The sequence below is a fragment of the Squalius cephalus genome, assembly GCF_949319135.1.
Source record: "Squalius cephalus genome assembly, chromosome: 8".
NCBI classification, from domain to species: Eukaryota; Metazoa; Chordata; class Actinopteri; order Cypriniformes; family Leuciscidae; genus Squalius; species Squalius cephalus.
Window position 1 is genome coordinate 4,981,235 of NC_137129.1, and position 22,666 is coordinate 5,003,900.

The following is a 22,666-nucleotide window of genomic DNA, read 5'->3' on the forward strand; positions in this document are numbered from 1 at the left end:
GCCTGTTTAAGGTATAGTTTGTGTGATTTTAACCCCTTACCAGGATGAAGAGCGCTTCGTTGGAAAATTTATGATGGTCTGGAATGGTGGAGAAAACAGAAAGCACCAGACAGCTGAACACTAGGAGAAAACTGAAACACAAACAAACACACACAAACTAATAGATCAAAATACAAAACACATCTGGGGTGAGTTCTGGTCTTTATCAGGTCATATGTCATCATGTAAAACACAGATTTTAGAATTGTTATTTTATTTCATTCTATTTATTTTTTAATCTATACCATGATACCTCAGCAAACAATAAAAAATGAAAAACAACAAAAACATACATTACATTTCAAAAGTTTGCGGTCAATGAGATATTTAAAAAAAAAAAAAATGTATTCAGCAAGGAAGCATTAAATTGATCAAAAGTGACTTGAAAGGTATTGAAAATGTTAAAAAGATTTGTTTAAAATAAATTATGTTTTATATTCATCAAGGAATCCTGAAAAAAAGTGAAGGATCATGTGACACTGAAGACTGGAGTAATGATTCTGAAAAATCAGCTTTGATCACAGGAATAAATTACATTTTAAAACATGTTCACATAGAAAACGGGTATTTTTAACTGTAATAATATTTCACGGTATTTTACATCAAATAAACGCAGCCTTGGTGAGCATAATAGACTTCTTTCAAAAACATTAAAAAAATCTTGCTGACCCCAAACTTTTGAACAGTATCACAATGACACAGCAAAGACTGTCCAAAAACTCAAACACAAACATGTGATCAACACGTACTGATGGATATCGGCCTCTGGTGGGCCGAGAAACTTGGGCGCCATGACAATGACACCCCATAATCCAAGTTGGCACGTATCTTATCCACACAGATGCACTTAATCACTGCTGTCACAGACCCCGCTCGGAAAGCCCAGCATGCCCACTCAAAATGGAGTGTATAAAAGCAGAGATTACATCCCTACTTCCTGCCATTTCTCGGGAGCACTCAAGAATCTTTGGGAAAAGGGGCCCTTTTGTAAGAACTGGGGAATCAGGATCGTTCCAGGTTCTCCCAGCTGAAGCGCCGCAAAACAAAACCTGGATTCGCCCCGCGGTTCTCAGGGAAGTTGTTGGAGTCCGATCGGCTCCGTGCGAGCAGCTGCTGCTTGGGAAGATGCCAAATCCCACAAGGACCCAAACCCAACACATCTGGCCCGCTGGCTCGGACCGTCCCTCCCTCGCATTACGTCTCAGTTTTGCAATCTAACTGCAGGAGGACGGAGTGAAATTGTTCAGCTGTGCTCTTGGCCATAACGAGACGGTTAAGAGCAACAGTGTCCTTCTTCAGGGTTGTGAGGAAATGTGAGATGATCCAAATAGTCAAAACAACAGAACCTTGTTGCTTAATGAGGCCCTTAAGGACGTTTGAAATACAACTCCTGAGGCTTTCTCACAGTCAGTTATTGATATAAATGGGGTAGATGCTAATAGCACACACTCTAAGGAGTGAAAAATGTTATGAGTCTGACAGATCGTAATGAGCGGATGTACACTTATTCACTCAGAAAAGAGGAAGGAGACAAAGATAGGTGACAACCAGTTAACGTCTTCCTCAAAATACATTACTGTTAGAGGGTTAGCACCTGACATCAGAAGAGGCTGGACACACCTAGAAAAGGCCAAGGATAATAATACACTTCCCAAAGTTTACTGTGAGTTTACCATCCCAAAGAATGTGTCAAGAAACAAAACATCAGCAAAGAAGTCCCGGATGAAGCTGTAATCCATGCCTTAGTGTGTAGGATGGGGGGAAAACAAATCTATTTTACAAATCATGGGTGAGTGGAAACACCTGTGGTTTAAAGTAACAAACAGGATTAATAATACATGGATTTTAGTGCTAATTTAACATGCACAAACACTTTTCGAACGCATTTAATGGACTTGGTTTCTGGAGGCATTTTCCAAAGTTTTACGTTTAAGCAGTTTCTGAAAGTCTGCAGTCTCTGGTACACAAGAATTTAAGTCCAAAGTGCTAGAAAAAAGTATGACCTTAAGCAAACAAGATCAAATTATATATTATATATTATATAGATCGATAGATAGATAGATAGATAGATAGATAGATAGATAGATATGCAGTTAATCTGGACAATTAACCTCGTAATTAACTCATGTAGCTAATTTGAATTAATTTTTGAATAGATTGACAGGCTTTATAAAAATATATCACAGATTATGGGATCTATTAAGGCATTGATCTGAAGATTTTAGTCAATTAGTTTTAAATGTGCTCTTCTAACATTCTTTATGCATAAATAATATTTTGGAAAACCTCAGACGACTAAAAGGTCATTTCATCCCTGCGCCGTTTCTGCTGAGTATGACTGATTAGAGCCAAACTAATGTACTGTAGGTAAAATGATCCCTCATTAAACAAACATAAAAAAAAAAACCACACTGAAACCCAGACACCGCTTAGCGTCCCCCAATAGGTTTCCATAAAAAAAAAACGATGAACGCAGTAAAAAAAGATACAGTAGTGCATGCAAAGACCATGTGCGGCTAGCATTTCAGCTGAGAAGCAAGTTCTGAACCCATCCTCCAAGCACAAAGTCAATCTGCCAAAAGCAGAAATCAAATCCTCAAATCAGCAAAAATGACAGTCTCACGAGGTGAAAACAATGCGGTGCCACGAGTGTATTTCCTGGTAAGCACATGATCTGGCTGTAAATCATGTCGATACCATTCTCTGATGTAACAGCCTGCGTTGACAATTGATCCAGGTTGAATTTTGGGGAGAAAAGCTTATCATATATAACCTCATGAAATCAACAAATGCACAGACAACAAATGGACCTTGTAAACACACACACAAAAAAAGAAGAAAGCAGTTAGAAAACAACAGACACTTTATTTTCAGTTCAAACCAAAGAAAATAAAACTCTGCACACAGCCCAGTACTAGCCAAATACTTATACTCTCTTTTTATAGCAAGTACTTATTGCTATTAATATGTTGATAAATGTCAGTTCAATCATGACAGTGATAGTTTTAATATGTTATTGAACATGGCAATGTTAATGTAAATGGTCTTGTCCGACTAGATCTGCTTGTCGAAAAAGATCATACACATATAGCACCCAGCGCAATTGACTTTGTACACCGACACATTTATCATTCCTATTTTGCACCCGCGCACAGCGGACTTTTCCCTCCACAGACGCAAGTCTGTAAATTAGGTAATGAACTTGCGCTCCCGGGGTCGGTTCAGTGAAAAGAGGAGGCGTGTTCCGGCGCAAACGTTCCCTGGTGCTATTTTGCAGTTTCAGAAAACAATTCCGCCACTGACCAGGAAAAACCTCGTCTAAAGTCAGTGGCGCGTTGCGCATGTTATTCAGATGCTATTTTAAGGGCGCATGCTTGGCCATAATGTGGCGTGTGCACTACGCGCATGCACTTTGCTTCTCTCATCTACACACAGACGCAGCAGTTCTCATTTTTAGAAAACCATACATTATTACAAGGAAAAATATTACCACACGAGGGAAATCATTGTGGTGTCCATGAAGATGTGAAAAAATAGGCATAAATCTAGCTTACACATTTACCCAAATTATTATACGCCTGTTTAACCGAAGCTAATTTGGGTGGGTTTCTCCATCCCCAATGTCACTTCTCTGTGTTTTACGGCCCTGACGAGAACGTCGGTCTCCTCGGCTGTGAACCGCTCCTGGTGTGCGCCTGGCAAATCCGCCGTTATAATAGCAATCCGCCATGGAACAAGCGCGCCTGCTCTTAAAGGGAATGTGAGATGTCGCTCTGATTGGTTTATTTCACGTTACGCCCAAACCACACCTATGAATAATGAAGCTACTTCAGACCAACCCATTTTAGATTTGTGTCGGGCGCAAGAGTCATTTATCCCACCGGAGATCCGCCCACAAAGTTACTTGCGTTTCACGCTTGATACTTGCGTTTCAGATCATTAAAATAGGGCCCAAAATGAGTAAATGATGAGAGAATTTTTAATTTTTTTTCTTTTAAATTCCAGAGCTTCCCACTATAACCAACAATTTTCCCAGCAACAGACATTTCATACAGGATCCAAACAATGTATCCAGGTTTGGCACAAGGAAATATAAGTCACAGGTAAATTTTAGAAGACTTAATGTCTTTAAAGTAACATCTATGATAGTTTCACAAAATTGAATGGGTTATGAAATGAACCTTGCAATAATGATGCATGACCTGCTTCGTTCTTCTCATTCTCTTCAATACATGAAGATGAAGTATGCTGTACAGGAACCTGCTGTGCTCCTCATTAGACTAAATCTTCACTTATTCATCACTTGGACTGTTAATATGCCATAAAAGCCCCAGCGAGATGAAAGCATGAGGACATAGATATGGGCCATGTGGGTAAACAGAAGGGGATGATGAATAGTGAGGGATTTACACATTGCTGAGCTGGACTCTGTAGACTGTACGCCACAAAACATCTGCACATCTCTGACCCTAATTCAATCACAGCAAGCTGATGGACCAGGTATCAGTTACGCACAGAGAGTTCAACATTAAGCTACGCTAAGGGTGAAAGAAGGATAAATGTTCGGAATTGGAAAAGGTGGAAGGTGTCATGTGACTCACTAGAGCTGCATGATTCTGGATAAATTGAGAATCATGATTATGTTTTGTTTAAAATAGAGATTCCCACGATTCTGAATAGACAACTAAATATAATTATTTTTTTAAATAGAAAACAAAATATGTAATTTACTAGAGGTTCTGACAATGTTAATTGCTGCAGTCTATTTAAAAAATATTTAATTCATTAAGCTTAAAGGATTAGTTCACTTAAAAAAAAAAATTGCTGATAAAAATTGCTCACCCCAATGTCACCCAAGATATCCATGTCTTTCTTTCTTCAGTCGAAAAGAAATTAAGGTTTTTGAGGAAAACATTCCAGGATTTTTCTACACAGAATGGACTTCAATGGCAGTCAACTATATCAATGTTCAAAGAAGGTTCAAATGTCCGTCTCAATGCAGCTTCAAAGTCTCTACATGATCCCAGTTCGAGATATAAGGGTCTTATCCCGCCTATGTCATCATCTGATTTTACATCAGTTTGAATGTAAATGAATTCAATGAATCACTCGAATCAATGAATCAAGACTTCACTTGTTTTATTACTGGATGAATCAGCGTTTTGAGCAAATCTCTTGAATGAATGATTCAATGAAACATTTTTCTAACAGTCACTTGTAATTAATACAATCTTTATTTGAAGCATCAAGTTACTAATTCAAAAGGGGATTTACTTTATTTGGATCTATAGTAGACATCAGTGTTTATATCCGAACTTTTATGCCAGTACTTCTGTGATAATTTGAATGATTGTAACACAGAAATAATAACAGTGTGGCTCTCTCGCACTGTGTAAACTTCAACAGCGTGTGTTTTCCGGGAATGACTCACCTAAGACTTCATGACAATACACACACAAATTAGTATGTAGATGGTTTAAAAATCCAGAAAACAAACAGTACAGCAAATGAGAGAAAGAGGAGAACAAGATTGCACCTCGAAGCAGAGGACAAAGGTGGCAGCAGTGGAAAGCTCTATAAATATCCACGTGCCTTGAATTGTGACAGCCTGCAAATTTGTCCAGTACACACAACCACAGTGTTAATGCTGCGTGGTGTCTGTGGGGAATATAAGAAAAGGAAAGGAAGGCTGAAGACGCAAAAAAAGATGAATGCCTTGAAACTGCACAGGACTTTATATAGTGCAATTAGGTGTGTATGGTAACCTGAACAAAAGAGAGAACATCTAAACATCTGCCCAAGTCACAATACACTGTTTAAATGGATTCTTACATCCAGCAAATAATACTGATAAAATACCAACAATTTCCTTGATTATTGTAGTTGCTTTTCTATTACCATAAACTGTGATTTTAAATGGATTTTTCAAACGGGTTCAGTCCCATTCACCCCTTCCCAGCATGCACTGGGGTGTGAATAATTAATACAGTTGCACTGTTTGACCAATTACCATAGGAGAAATGGTTTGGAAAATGGATTTTATTATTTACATTGTGGATTTATCGGTTATTTTATAATGTGTTTGTCTGTAAATAACACTTTGCATGGAATATTTTTCAATAATTTTAAATATTTATTTTTTATAATTGAAGTCTTTATTTATTTTAACATTTTTTAACAAAATTAAAAAAATAAAAAAAAATAAAAAAAAAACCCAGCTTCCAAACACATGATTAATTCACATTTGCATTTTGGGCCGGTTATCAATAACCACTACAGACAGACACACACACAAAAAAATAAAAATAAAAAGGTACAATAAAATGAAATTATAAAGTGCCTATACATGTAACACCACAAAAATAATAGACTTAACAAAAGAGAAGCGCACTAAAAAATAAAAAATCCATCAATCTCAGTCAAAAACCCAATAATTTTTAATATTTGAAGATTTTGATTTTTATGTGGAAAGCTGAGCTAATTTATTTACTCTTGTATCAGAGGAAGATGGCCATAGAAGGCAATATCATTTTAAAACTCTTTTCGCACGTACTACACAAAAACAGATGTGTTTGTCTATTTACGGAGTTAAACTGTGGAACACCTTGGACTATGAACTGAAGTGCTGCAAAAGTGTTTGTAAATTTAAGAATTTGTATAAGGAATGTTACAAGAAAAATGATGACTAACACGCTTAAAATGATGATAATTAAGTGTAAAGATAGGTATTAAAATGTTTGGTGTTTGGGGTGAGGATTGGGGTTGATCCATTTATAAAGCAGCTGTTTTTTATTTGTTTCTGATGTGCACAAATAAGCGACAGGTGCCATAAGATTTTCTTCTTCCTGTTCCTTTTTTTTAATTCGTTCATGCACGTTATGAATGAATGAATGAATAAACATTCATGAATAAAATATCAATTGAATTAATGTATTTAACATTATTAAACTTGATGTAATGATGTTAAATTAAAATGATTTGATTTAATGACGGCAAATTCATGACATGTCATTTAACATTAAGTCCAGTCATTTAAAGTCGACATGAAATGTGTATCCGAGTGAAACGGCTTCTCAAGAACAAATGTAGGGCGAGACTTGATTTTGTTCATAAGGAATTGATTGGATGGTTGTGGTTTTCTATTGGTCGATCTCATGTGAGTGACAGGTAGCCCCGCCCTCGTGCCATTAAATACAGTAAACAGAAGAGATGTCACTGCAAGTTATTTTGTTTAAAGATTATGATGCACATAAATAAATAAAAAATGATCTGCATGGATAAATCATTTATTTATAGTAAATACTGCAATATTCCATAAAAAACAAGAACTGATCCATTTTGATTTCATGGTTAAAGTCAATGAATTGCAAACAGTTGCCTTCATTTTTTAAATACAAACACTTTTGATGAAAATAAAATCAAAGAAATATTACAAGTTGATGGTATTACTGCAAAAATATGGAGGGTTATTGGGCTGTATTCACAGTCCAAGAATTGAAAATTGGAAATACAAATTGTCTAATGAGGGAAAACATCTTGCTGAAGCATAACAAGAAGAGACACTGGTTTGGCAATACAAGCTCTGCTGGGAAATACAAAGCAAAACCAAACAATACATCCATTACGCATCTGTTATCCACAGTCGACAGAGCTGCCATGTCAGTTCAGTATTTATTTAATTGTAAAGTGTAATTGGAAGTCAGTGTTTAATAAACCGTACACAGTTGTGAAAGATGTCAAAAAGAAGAAGCAGGAGCAGATAACACCAGAGCGGGAAGTAAAACGCTTCCATTGCAGTAACCAGTCTGGAAAGCACAAATACTTAAAGGTATAGCGGAGGATTTTCTTTTTCCGGGTGGATCATCAAGACTATTGGTCCTCCTAAGTGTCAATCATTCTGGTGATATGTTTACGTAAGGCCGTCGTACGTGCTCGTGCACACGATTCACACGATGGTGTGCGCTCAAAACACAGGTTGGGCTTCCCACTGATGCCTCAGTCGCGAAGTTTCTACTTGACAGGTAAAGTTCGGCATGCTATTTGGAGAAATCCATTTAAAATCACTGCTAGTAAAAGTTAATGTAAGCTATGATTAGCTCGTGCATGCTCTCTCGTGCACACGTTTAATTCAAAAAGTGGAGAGGGCGGTTCTTTTCTAAAATTCGGGAAAATCCTCCGCTATACCTTTAATGTCAGCGAAACAGGGTTAACACTGATACCTTTCACACAAATAGAAATACAAGTGAAAACGAGAACAGACGCTTCCCAGAAGAAAGCACGGACTCCAGCAACTGAATCATACAAAAATCTGCCCTGCATGTGGAATGAGGTTATTATAAGGTCATTTAAATATTTTTAAAAGGACACTTCAGATCTGGAAAGGATTGCTCAACTTCTAGTTATTGCTCAACTTCTCAAAGTTGTTTGGTTTCATTTTATGTTTTGTTAGCTTAAAGCAATAATTCACCCAAAAATGTGCATGTATGAAGAGCCACTATTTATTCATCCTCATATCGTTCTAAAACTGTATGCTATTATTTTATTAGAGTAACACAGAAGTCCAATCCTTTATGTAGCTATTGCCACACATTGACAGTTCACAGTGAACAAAGGCTGTCAATGTACAAAAAGGAAGAAGAACACTAAAAGAACAATAAAAAAGCCCACAAGACAGCTTTAAGGAACAAGTCCGAAAAAAAGTTGTTCTTTAGCTCTGCTGACGCTCACATCTATAAACATGCCACACGGACTGCTATTATATCATTTTTTTATGCTGTTGTAGTATTTTTAGTGCAAATTCAGCAGTGAGAATATCATCTTTTCTGTAGTCTTTGTGTAACTGATAGGATAATAAATTACTTCATTTTAATCAGATCACTGATATATAGTTGTGCCAACTGCAAATGACATCTATCAGTGTGTTTCCACTATTCATTCATGTCAAACACACACACACAGTCACCCTGTGGCCTTCTGAACACACTCAGCTATCTGGAGACTGTCATTCACGCTGTGGTTTGAAAGGGCACAATCACAGGCCACTGAGTCGCAGTATTGTGAGTGGGATACACAGTATGCTGAGCTTGCCGAGTGGAAAAGCAGAAGAGTAGTGAGAGATGTTAATTGGACGGCTGAAGGATGATGAGAGGCTTGACATTTACAGACAATACTGTTACCATGAGCAGACAATTAGAGATTCCTCTCCATATCCGGGATGTCACACACATAAACTTCTATCCGTCCATGTAACCACATCTGCAATTTTACATTGGAACAAGTATACATACATACTGTACATATACATATATATTCAGGATTCAAAAGAACTGAATTTATTTGAAATACAAATTTTTTTCTAACAATGTAAGTCTTTACTGTTACTTTTCAATCAATTTAATGCGTACTTGTGAATAAAAGCATTACATTTTAATCTTACTGACAAAATTTTGAACGGTAGTGTCGATAGGTGATCTGACAGTAAAGATAAATAACAGCAAAATATTAATATAATTAATTAATTAATTATAAAAAATATTATTGATAACATTGTTAATAATGGTTTAAAATCAACCTTAATAAAAAGCAAACTATTTTAATATTTATTTGTGAAAATATAAAAATTTTACTGAAATTGTTTTAAAAACTGCCGAAACACACTAAATTCAATTTCACACTAGACACAAATATACACAACTGCAGTTGCAAAAGATTTGAAGCAGTGCTTTCAAAACACAAAAACACACACACACACACACCTTGCCCACTTGCTCTCTTCCAGGCACACAGTTCATTGCCAGATTTACAGTATTTATGTGCTGACATTTCACTGCTCAATGCACTGCTTACGTCACTCCTAAAAGCCCAAACCCTTGCTAAATATAATACCTTTATTTACACATGAGGTGCAGAGAAGCCGGTGCATGTGGCCGACAGCTCTGTAAAAGAAGCTTTGATTTAAATCAGACTTGTTTATAAATGCGTCCTCTTTTTCTCCCAGTCATTATTGCAGCGCTGGGACGGCCAAACGGCAATATTTCAGCAACATCCACTTACCTGCACACTTTCATGTTCAGTGAATGAATCTAAAACCGTCCCAATGATCAAAATAAAAAGCCCTCACACAGTATATTTCCTTCATATATATATATTACACTCCAAACTGGGTATACTTTCTGATTCAAGAAATGATTGTGATGAATCTACTCCTTAATGTTATTATTATTTGATCATATTAGATATACCACTCACAAATATCCATGATCACACACAAGAAAGAGTCTTTGCAGAAATACTATGAAGACTTAAACCTATAATGCCCTTTTACAAAGATTTTGTTTCCGGGCTCTACTAGAAAAGGTTTTCATGCTTGAATGTTCAGAAACATCTTATTTTTCACATATTTGAATTGTTGCAGCTCCTCTCTTCCCAGTCTGTCAGTAATGCTCTGTTTAGTTCCTGTCTCCATGAAGCCCCTCCTACGGAAAAGCACAATGTGCTCTGATTGGTCAGCTGGATCAGAGTGTTGTAATTGGTTAATCACTTCCAGCATATTTGGGAAATGTCCCGCCCCTTACCATAACAAAGAGTTTCAACAAACTACTAACTCAACCAGGCCTCGTCCCTTTATTTTACGCATGTCTAGTGCGTGAATTATTTAAATGAGGAATATTGTGAGACGTGTTCGTTCCTGGAAGAAAACTCAAGACTAGAATGGAGGCGTTTCAGGGAGTTCAGAAACAGTGACACTGATATAAAGAAGAATAAATCTCTTTGGAGTAACTTTGCAGACCTTTTTCATGCTCAACATTACAAGAAAGCTGAAAATGTAGAAAGCAGAGTCAGATAATGACATGTCTTATCAGTGATGTTCTTTGGAAAATGTTAAAAAAGGATTCAAACCACTCTCTTTTAGATGTGGTTGGATTCAATTAAAACATACAGATCATACTTTACCTCTAAAAAACTGAATATAAAGGTCAATAATGTCAAAAAATGGATTGCATTATGCATTATTTATACATTTAAAAATATTATTTCACTATGAACACTATGCTCTGTGAGAGAACTTAATATTTCCACTTATTTCTGAGCATTTATTCAATACTCTAATCTACTTTGAATGGATAATAACCACCAAATTTCTTTTGATTAAGAGAAACATGTTTGGCACCGAGCATGGATGATTGTTTAATACGTGCGCGGTCAGGTTGAGGTCTTTGTTCGGTTAGAGAAGTTAAACTGCAACAAAATTTTCTGAAAGTGACAGAACTTCTGTTCATTTAGTGGGAATTTCCTTTAGTGGATTATGGGATTAACGGGAACTGGCCAGTGGATTGAACAACAACAAAAGAAAGAAGTGCCTTTAACATTTAACCTGTGACTGACTGGATTAAGATGTTTAGGAATTCCAGGGTGTGAGAAAAAGAAAAAGGTTACACATCTTTGGTGGTCAGCGGCAAAGCCTTTATGTGGCTGGCTGGCTTTGATGCATGAGTTCATTAAATTAAAATGTTTGAAATATTTCTCTTTAATTCAAAACAAGAAAATGGCTCAAACTGATGCAATATGAGAGGGTTATACGTCTGAATGCTGGTGTTCAGCAGGGCTCCGTCTTGGGCCCTCTCTTATTTATTATTTAACTTCTGCCTCTTGGTAATATTTTTAGGAAATTTTTATTCAATTTCATTGCTATGCCAATGACACCCAACTTTACCTGTCCTCCAAACCAACTTCTACTTTTCCTCTATCTATCCTCTCAGATTGCTTAGTTGAGATTAAAGCTTTACATCAAACCTTCTCAAACTTAACAACACAGTAAAACTGAAATTGTTCTTGTAGGTTCAAAAAACAAATTTGCTAAATCTAAACATTGATCATTTTCCAGTGTCTGTGTCTAAACAGGTTAAAAGTTTGTGTGTCATCTTTGACAGTACTTTATCACATGAAGCTCATATAAACAGTGTCACTCGATCTCCATATTTTCACGTCCGTGATATTAAACAACTTCGTCTTGCTCTCTCACTGAAGAGCACTGCTATTCTTGTTCATGCTTTAGTGACAGCACACATTGATTATTGTCACGCTTTTTTCTGCGGCAAATCCTTCTAAGCTTGTCTACAAACTTTAGCTGCACAATTTTTTGGCAGAGCTCCTGTACTGAACATATTACTCCTATACTACAACACTTGAATTGGCTCCCAGGTTAAATACCGTATTGATTTTAAAATCTTACAAGGCACTCAATTATCTTGCCCCTTCATACTTATCTGACCTTCTTCACATCTACACTACCTTAAGATCATCTACAGCACTCTTGTTCTCCCTTAAACTCACACAACTTCTAAGGCGTCCTGAGCCTATAGTCATTCAACTCCCTATTTATGGACTAACAATAGTAAATATTCCAGACATACTTGGTGTATAACTTTCAAAGTGGCTGATGAAAGTACACTACCATCCAAAGGTTTGTGGTTTCTTTTTGTTTGTTTGTTTGTTTGGAGAAATGAATACTATTATTCAGTGGCGAATGTAAAAACTGGATGATGGGTGTGCCTCTAAAAGTGTGGGTGGGCCGGAATAATTCGCATCACCCCATGTTTTTTAATCGGCTTAATTTGAGAGAGAAAAATTGACGGACCGGTCTCTGCTCGGCACTATAAACTCCCATGACTTTGCGGAAGCACTGTAAGGTTTTGCAACTGTAATCAACTATGCTTTATTAATCAACTCAAAACAGTCAGGCTGCCGATTCCTGAGCCAGATCCACCAACAGGCCTGAGGCTTAGTTGACATATATAGTCGGGAAATTACTTCTAGTTAGCAAAATGTCCAAAACCTAAAATAAAATTCTAGAAATAAGCACCCCCTGAATCATATAAAATGATTAATCTGATCAAAGTTGCACAAGCTTGATCATAAGAGGAGAGTCCTTGTCTCTGTTCAGCTGAAATGCCACAGATGCGTCCCTCTGACCCTCTGGTGCAACGCTCCTTTTGAAGACAGCCTTATTAACAGACAAGTGATGGAGCATCTGCCAGCAACGAAGAGACGTTTATAGAGCACGCCAAATGCTATCTCACCATTACGCTTATCATCCGCAGTACTATTTACAAGATCAGCGGGCTACCATCTTTGACCAAGACTTCAAACATGGAGCTTCTGGTTCATCTAAAGCCCGCTGTGGCACGCGAGAGTGTAATCAAGGGTGCAGCACCTTGTCAACGCTGCTGAAACTGACAAAAACACAGTACAGAGACTCCAGCACTGAAGTCTCATCACTGATGAGCTTTAACCTGCCTCTCATACAGTTACAGTTTGGACGGCAAACATGTTAGGCCAAAAATATTCCCCCATCTAACCGAACAGATGTCTGAACAAACAAGTTTTATTCAACAAGGATGCATTAAATTGACAATAAATAAGATTTCTATGATTTCTGTTTCTAAATGTTGTTGAAATGTGAACTGTCTATTTCATGAAAAATAAATATAATGGTTTCTACAATAATATTAAGCAGCACAACTGATTTCAACATTGATAATAATCAGATATGATTCTTGAGCAGCAAATCAGCATATTAGAATGATTTCTGAAGGATCATGTGACACTGAAGACTGGAGTAATGATGCTGAAAATCCAGCTTTGCATCACAGGAATAAATGCCATTTTATAATATATTAAAACAGAAAGCCTTTATGAGCATGAGACTTTTCAAAAACATTGTAAAAATCTCACTGGCCTTGTGAACGATAGTTTATATTGGAGAATGTTGCTAATTTGTTAAGGGTTTTCAAACTCCCAGTATGCATTGCAGTATGAATAAATGATGCATTGGTGTCACAGGATGATTATTTTACTGTTTGCAAACATTGAAAAGTTTAATGTTAAAACCATATGTAAGAATGAAACGTTAATTTGAATAAAACAAATTAATAAACGCTTGCATTGCTAATTTGTTTTATATGTAAAAATGCAATGAAACAGGCCAGTTTGCCTTTTTTTGCCAAATAATTTTGTCAGATAAATACCTTAGCCAAATTTCGTGTTTTGTTCTTTCTTTATATTTAAAATATTAAAAATATATATAAAATATTTGCTCAAATTTTGATGGTTTAATCAAACTTGTAGGGTCATTAAAAACAAACATGCTCTCCAAACGTCACTTTTGGCCACTACATATTAGTTTTACTACAGACAATGTTGAAAAAACTCAAAAAGTCAAATTTTTCTTTTTCATAGTGCAGGATGTTTCTGAAGGTTCAGAACTTCTCAATCAGTTAAGAAAAAAAAACCCACACATTTTAACTTCCTGTTCTGTAAAAGTATTATCAATTAAAAGTTTAATAAAGTATCTATAACGAGGAAGCAAGGTTATGGAGAAAGAGTGAGGCTGAACACATATAATGCTGCTCTGAATGATCTGTACTTCTGACTGTCTGAGAGAAACACAAGAACACACACTAAGATCATCTGTGAATTCTTCTCATTCATCATATGACATCTTGTAGGAAACAGAGTCAAGATAAGACCATCCAGGCCAGCAGAGCGCTAGGAAGCTTTTGTAGATTCATGCACATGTGCACAGTATCACACATACACGGATAAACATACACACACATACTGTACACACACACCTACTTGGATATGTCAGGCCTTATAAATAACTTGTAAAAATGTTACCTCATTGTTACGTATCCAAGTATACAGTATACCGAGTGCAGCAGTATCCATAACTAACAACACAGGGAAAGTACATGAGCAATATTCCACAACAAAAACTGATTCATTCATTTATAGAAATGAATAACACTAATAATCATAATAATATTGCATTGCATTGAATCCACTGATTTATAATATAACTGCTTGTGAATAAACCCATAAATATAAACACGCTCAGTCCCTCATATGAGTAACATAATGTTAATCTTAACATTATTTTGTAATTTACTTGAATTAGGAGAGATGATAAATGTTGACTACTGTGAGTGTCTTTATCTGCAACTCATAGATAATGTGCATGAGTGCAAAGATACAGTCAATATGACCAAAAAAGGTTAATGGGTATTCAGAAATTCAATAAAAACATCACATATTTTTTTTCACTAAAAGCATTTTTTGTATTTTTTTTTAATGGATGTTGGTACTAGCAACACAGTTTGTGGTTATTAGTTCACTAATATGTTCATTCACAACAGTTACATGAACCCAAAGCCACTTTGTGAGAGTCGCCGGGACGCTAGCCCTTATAAATACCTCTCTATATTATGAATTTGTTTTAGTCCTGTTGCTATGGTGAGGTTTCCCGACATGTTTATAGAACCTGCCATTATAAATTAAAGAGCCTTAACAACACTTAAGTGGACTTACAAGAGACATCAGCTGCCGACCGGCAACCAGCAGCGAGGAGGAGGAGGAGGTTCACAGGGGTTCCCTGTTTACTCCAATCTCAATTTCTAACCATTATATTACACAGCATAATAGTCCATGATGTAGCAACACCAAAGAATTTAGCAAATAATTAGGAATTATAACAGCAGACATGACACTAAGAACATATTTGAGAGATTGTCACAAAGGGAAGTTTTCACTTGGCCAATATCTAAACAATTAAACATAAAATCAATGCTGGAGAAAACAAATTTGTTCATTTTGAACACTGAATTCCTCCAAAGCTCTCCGCAACTGGGGCATGTTGTCACAAAAGGTAAAAGTGTGATCAATGCAATCTTATTCCTAGACAATAGACCTTTGTCACGTTAGATGCCATACTGATGCAGATCTAAACAAGACAATTTGGCATGCGCTTTATAAAGGTTCTGGATCGAACTGACAACTTTCAAATCACTTTTTGTCTACTGAAACTTTTTTTTAGAAAGACGTATGTTAATTAAACACTCAAAAAAATTAATTTTTGCCTCTTGTTAAATTTAATGAATTAAAATAAGCTAAAGTAACACAATTGTTTAATATTTTGTCGCAACTTAATTTAATTGTGTTCAATCAACCTAATATATTTAAAACTGAAGTTTACTTAATTAATGTGTGTGAAAACTACATGAATCATTTTTGTTGACAACTAACTGGGCAGTGGATCTGTAGTTCCCAGCATGCTTTGCAAGGGACTGCATTAGGAGGGTAAATTTAGGGATTCAAGTTTTAGACAGGGCAAAAATTAAATGTAGTCAACCTGACAAAACTTTATGACTAAATGAATTTAAGTTCAATCAACAAGATTACAATAAATCATTTCAAACAAATTCGATTTTGTTGGAAAAATGTCATTCATTTTCGTGGAAAAGTTTTCCTTAATTTAATCAAGTTAGTTCAACATCTTATTTTTTTGAGTGAACAACAGTACAATCCATTGATCGCACTGTACTACTTGTATTTTTATTTAATATAACTATTAATTAACATTTTAATATTTATATTAGCAATAAATATTGCAATTTTATTTCAGCTATTTGTGAATGGTCACTTGAAAAAGATGCTTTTATAACCCAATGGTGTAGTTACAATATCTACCACTAGGGGTTAAACCTTAAACCCTTGGTTTGGATGGCAGAAAATAACAAAAGAGGAGTGGCAAACTTATTTTAACCCCCGATGTAAATCTAGGACCACAACATAAACCTCTCAACAATGAAAACTTCAAGCGACTGACAGAGACTCACTGTTAAGGTGTCATGAAAGCAGGATAAAATGCTAGAGATGTTTCTCGGCTATACTTAACAAAAGACAATGTTCTAAAGGCTGAAGTATTTGAAGCATCCCTATCATGCCTCAATCTCTGGTGATGAACTACAGCTCTGAACATGTTGCCACTTCACACTTTCATGTCTGTGGATGTAAAAACAGCAGCAAGATGGTTAAGTCCACTTAAAATAAGCCTCAGTCAAAGGCCTGCAAACGTCAGACTCCGAGTCTAGCCTGGCAAAAATAACATTACATAAACAGAGATTACAGCAGATTGTGGTGGGGGTGGAACCAACACTGGTGTGGATCACGTTACACGCTATGGCGGCTGTGCACTTTTGGGCCTTTGGTCTTCCCGTCTCTCTCTGCTTTTAAACTCAAGTCACCGTCTGATCTCTACAGATGTTGTGAATCCCAGATTCAGATGGATACTGAATATCGTCAATAAATCTCGAGTGTTATTGCATTCCTCACTTGGTAAACACGACGAAGGTTGCACAAATAAAAAGTTTTGAGGTCATGCATGGTTGCTTTACTATTTACTCGCTCCAGGAAATCTGTGTTAAGCAAGGCCGACTTTGCGCAAGCAGTGATTTGACTGGCATTTATTCACTTGCTGGATTAACATGGCAATTAATCACTGTGATTCATTGGGAAAATGAACACTAACAAATCGCAGAATGCACACTATCTTAACCCTGAGTAAGCGTTTGTAATTTACAGTGCGAACACTAGACTATCAGCTGGAGAACAGTCCAAGCTCCTGTTCGTCATTATCCTGGAAACTTAAAACCCGCTGCGCCTCATCCTGGGAGAGACAGGTCGTCCCATGGGAAACATTTCTGCCCCGAAAGGAGAAATGAATACACCGCATCAGAACTTCTTTTCCAGCGCTCTGTCACAAGGACGAACCATCGCATCACACTACCTTTTACTGCAACGGCTCTTACGCCTATTTAACTTATTTATTATCTTATTTCATTTCAAAATGCACATTCAGTTTTACATCATGAAAGACTGATGTTAAACCTGCCATGAAATCATGTATTTGAACAGGCATTAACATTAATGTGATTTGAGAGTTGTAGTACATGAGCTATTTTTCATTGAAAGGTGCAATTATCCTGAAAATTCAGCTTTGCATCACAGGAATAAATTACATTTTAATTACAGGTTATGCTTTATTTCGATAGTCCACTTCAGACATACTAACTATTATATACATGTGTAAATTTACAACTACGTCAACTAACTCTCATTAGAGTATTAGTAGACCATTTGGGTTAGTAGAATAAGTTGAGATGTAACAAAGTTACTTCTAGTCAGTATAATGTATGTTGGGGAGCATCAAAATAAAGTGTTAGCCAATATTAAGCAGACAGCCTACTAATACTACTAATCTAATGACTGCTGGACATGCAGTTGAAAAGTTACTTATAGTTATTAAAATGTCTAAAGTGGATTTTTAACAAAATAAATGCAGACTTGGTGTGTCTAAGAGACTACTTTCAAAAACTTTTGAATGATATTTAATGTATAAATTAACATAATTATATTTTATTATGAAAACAAGTAATTGTTCATTGTTATTTCATGTTACCAACTTAGCGATTGTAGGATTATGAGATCAAATTATTGGTCTGGAGGTCAAATTTTGGTCTGTTTGTCAGTCATAATTAAACATTGGGCGTTATCAGCTGCCATAGCATGGATACACAAAATAAAAATAAACATTCTCTCTCTATCTCTCTCTCCACACATATACATAACATTAGCAATGAACCTTCCCCTGGTTTAAATTTATCAGGAACCCGAGTAAAGCCGGTAGTGCCATGTACAGAATGTGGCAGGCTACTGAATGAGACATCCGTTTAGCACCCGCTTCCCATCATTCAAACACTCCCAAGGATGTGAGGAGTGACTGTGAGAGGGAGAAGGAGGATTCACTGAAGGAGGCCAGCTCAAATAATTCAGAACAAAACTCCCCACGTTTGTTTTTGAGTGGAAATGACAAACTTCCTCTCACATTTCCTGAGTGTGTACCAGACTACAGTGGCACACCACCCAGATATCTAAAGGCTGTGAGAGTGATTCCTGCATAATCACCTCCTCTGTTCTAATAAAATCTAATTAGTGCGATGATAATCTCATTTTTTCATGGAAAAAAATTTAACTGAGAAATAAGCACATCTTTCATTGGAGCAGTAATCTTAGTTCCTCTGAGCATGAGACATAATGAAGTCACTCAAAGCCTTAATAAACAGTCTGAACTAATGCAGATAAAGAGAGCATTCCCTGCATACACCTCATTTAACTCAATCTGCTGAGCAACAGCCTACGCTCCTTGACTGAGGATATAACGACACCATCGTAAAGAGCCTTGCTTGGAGTCAAATGTTTTGTAAAAAATAAAACGAAAATAAAAGTTAAGAAACAATTGAAAAAAAAAAAAAAACATGAAAAATCATATGCAACTCATTGAAACACACAAATTTAACTAGATGAAACATGAAAAAAATTAAACTAACTGAAATCAAAGCAAAACAAAACAAACGATTCAACAAAACACAAAAATTAAATGCACTTAATTGAAATAAACCAAAACAAAAACTTAAGCTAGATGAAACATGTCAAAACAAATAAATAAAACAAAGCTAACTGAAAGAAACCAAAACAAGCAATTAAATGACACAAAACATGACAAAACAAAAAAAGAAACAAATTAAAAACAATATCAAATTAATTGAAACAAAACAAAAAATGAAATGAACCAAAACCAAAACAATTCAACAAAACACGACAAAACACAAAATGAAACTAATCAAAAACAAAATCAAAACAATTCAACAAAGCATGACAAAGCAAAAACAAACAAACAAACAAACAAACAAACAAACAAACAAACAAACAGGCACTGTGAAACACCTAACTAAACACACAGAACAAATTGCAACAAAACTAGAAATTTTTAAATCCATCCTGGAAGGATTGGACTATCCTAAGTATTGAGACTGAGGCCAAAGGCCTGAAGCCATAGTCCACTCACAAGTACTTAATAATCAATCATAAATGTGCCTTCAACAATAGCACTCGGCAGAAAGACTCAAAAGTCATTTCCTCTTCTTCCACCTAATTCACCTTATTAGTCAAAGAAGTGGATATAGGCACTGCGATGGAGAAGTATGAGCATGAGAGGGCTTGAGCGTAAATTAAAGGTGGTGTGAGAAAAAGAGATAATACACTGCTGGAGCATATTATGGAACGGATAGTGATAAATAAATACTGGGTGTTTTTAATGGGGCAGAATTTACACTTCACTGACGCTAACCAATAAAGCTGGCTAATGGGAAACAAGCAACACTGCAGTCACCAGCAGGTTAAATTAATATGCTGAGCAAAAAGTTATATTCAATAAACAATTCTGGGACTGTGATGGATCACCACATGATTTAACAATATAAAATATTGGTCCTGAAGCAATACTAGCATTCATTCCAGTAGCCTAACTTCCAGTCTGGATAACATCCATCTTAGCCAGATTGTAGTTCATCTGATTCGTGCAAAGGAACTGTACTGTGAAAGTTGCATCCATCTCAATCCCTCATCTATAAATAATGAGGATTTGAACGCATGCTCTCATAAGCTCATGTTGTAAAAGTCTGGTATTTATTTACTGGAATCCGGACACAAAGAAACTGTAAAAATGCATGATGAGGAAAATACGAAACTATTAAAAGAAATTAAAAGATTAAAGTTGGGTCTGACAGGTCAATATTGAGGTCCTGTAGACAAGAATAGAGTCGGATAATATCTTGTTTTCCAAAATAAATCAAAAACAAAACAATCTCACTAAAACATCTCACTAAGAAAACAATAAAAACTCTGACTACAAACTAAAAATACAATTCAAGGTATCACTCAAGTCTACACACTTTATCATCACCACCCTGCTCACTGGGAAAGTGTCTGAGAGGTGGACGGAACAAACTTTCTTTCTTTTCAAACTATATGTTTGTCTGAGGCCCTTTACTACAAATCTGGCATCCTTAATGCTGCGTATCCCAAAACTCTTGGTGGCCCCTTTGGACTGCAGCAAGACTTGACAAGGTCACGGCCACCATGAAAAGAAAAAAAAGAAAAAAAATCAACGACCTTCCCGGGAGAGGAGGGTCTGATCCCCATCGGATTTATGATTGCTGCGTAATTTCTTTAAAAGCACAAAAATGCATTATTGAACAGCGTAACAGCACTACGAGCACAAAAGCATTTCTTACACACGCAATTCTACCGTGCCAGGCTCTGCGTTTGTGCCGAGGGAGCGCAATTTTTTATTATATATTTACTCATTCAAACTCAAGCGTACAGCACTTTGAGGGACCGGACACCAATTCTGGACAAGCTGTTATTTCTGGCTGACTACTTGAAGTTAAAGAATAGGTAAAACTGCAAAACATACTGAATCCTAATGGAGATAAAAATGCAGGCCTGTTCACTTTTCCCTCAGCATCGAGTTTTCCTTCTCTTTTGGCTATGTGCAATTTTTGCACCATTGCATCTTTGTTATATTACGCTCCACATGAAAAGTACAAAACAAAATCAAATTCAGACAGAAAGCCATTGATATAAAACGGAAGTCATCTAACAAAACGAGAGCTGGATTATTTCCTCATTTCTAGTGAAGTTGAAGTGTGACTTGGGGACTGTTAGAGGTGCTTAACCGCTGCTGTTCACCTCTTCAGTTCAAGACTGTTCCACAACTCGATTCACAGTCCAAGAACCTTTGTCCTTGTGTTTGCTCGGGGCCTGTTGAAAACAGCATGTGATTTTCTATATGTGGTGTGGTGCTATGGAAAACGGATGCAACTAAAGGTCAGCTTCGGCCTGCTAAAACTCCAGCTGTGTCCCAGGCATCCGCCCATGTGCATTACACGCGTTCACCTCTGACCCCCATCTCTAACACTCTGATAGCTTGTACGTTTACCCTCTGACAAGACATCTTAATTTGGGGGCGAGTGCAAGAGTGATAAAAAAAGAAGCCTGTCCCATGCATACATGTTTTACAGGCTACCAGCCATTTGTGTAGAGCTAACAGTGTCAAAGGTTCCTCTCGTGTCCTAGCAATGGCTCATTGTCACATCAGAGGAATTTCAGCAGCAGCAGCAGGTGTCCTCTCTGTCTGACTCGCTTGTAACGGCTCCATTTTCACCAAACTGAGTGGACAGAACAATGCATTTTATCCCTCGGTATTCCCTGAGGAAAGTTAGCTTGTTCTCCACAGATGTAATGTGTGATTTTAGTCTTGACCGAATCTTTGTTTTTCTCTGGCAACCTCAGTAAATGTTACAGAGCAAATGACATATTTTTTTCTAACTAATCTATTCCCATTTTTAATAGAAATGTTTGTGATTATAGCACATTTATGCCTGGTTTCACAGACAAGGCTTAAGTCTAGTCCCAGACTAAAATGCATGTTTGATGCACATCAGTAATGTTTTTTTCTAGGTACTTTAAAAAAATATCCTAATTTCACTAAAGCCTAATGCTGGTTTAATCTAAGGTCTGTCTGTGAAACCAGGCCATAGTTAGAAAACTTAAATATTTTGAGCTTTATATACAGTAAAGTCAATTACTGTATTTGAAGCTATGCTTCTTGATAAGAGTTGGTGGTTCAAGCAAAAAAATAAAAATAAATTAACAGATGCTGTCGTAGTTGTTATATTCATATTGTTATATTATTTCTGAATAATAATATAATATAATATAATATAATATAATATAATATAATATAATATAATTATCTTGTCTCTCTCGGGCAGAAAACTGTCCAAAAAATGCTTTTTTTGTGGCTTTATATATGGTCAGACGCTTGCATGTGTCATTATAATATTAACATTTGACCAAAATCAAGCTCAAATGGAGTTATGAGGTT

At 36.3% G+C, this 22,666-nt stretch overlaps 1 protein-coding gene across 5 annotated transcripts in view; it reads right to left on the reverse strand.

Moving 5' to 3' along the window:
• The window catches only part of kcnq4 (potassium voltage-gated channel subfamily Q member 4), a 58,701-nt gene that overhangs the window by 27,645 nt on the left and 8,390 nt on the right, over positions 1-22,666 (reverse strand). For 4 of the 5 annotated variants that reach the window (XM_079880109.1, XM_079880108.1, XM_079880107.1 and 1 more), the window contains one exon: positions 41-131. In XM_079880109.1, the coding sequence (XP_079736235.1) occupies positions 41-131 (91 nt within the window). Of the gene's footprint in view, positions 1-40; positions 132-788; positions 876-22,666 lie in introns of those variants that run through there. The other variant, XM_079880110.1, reaches the window with a different exon arrangement.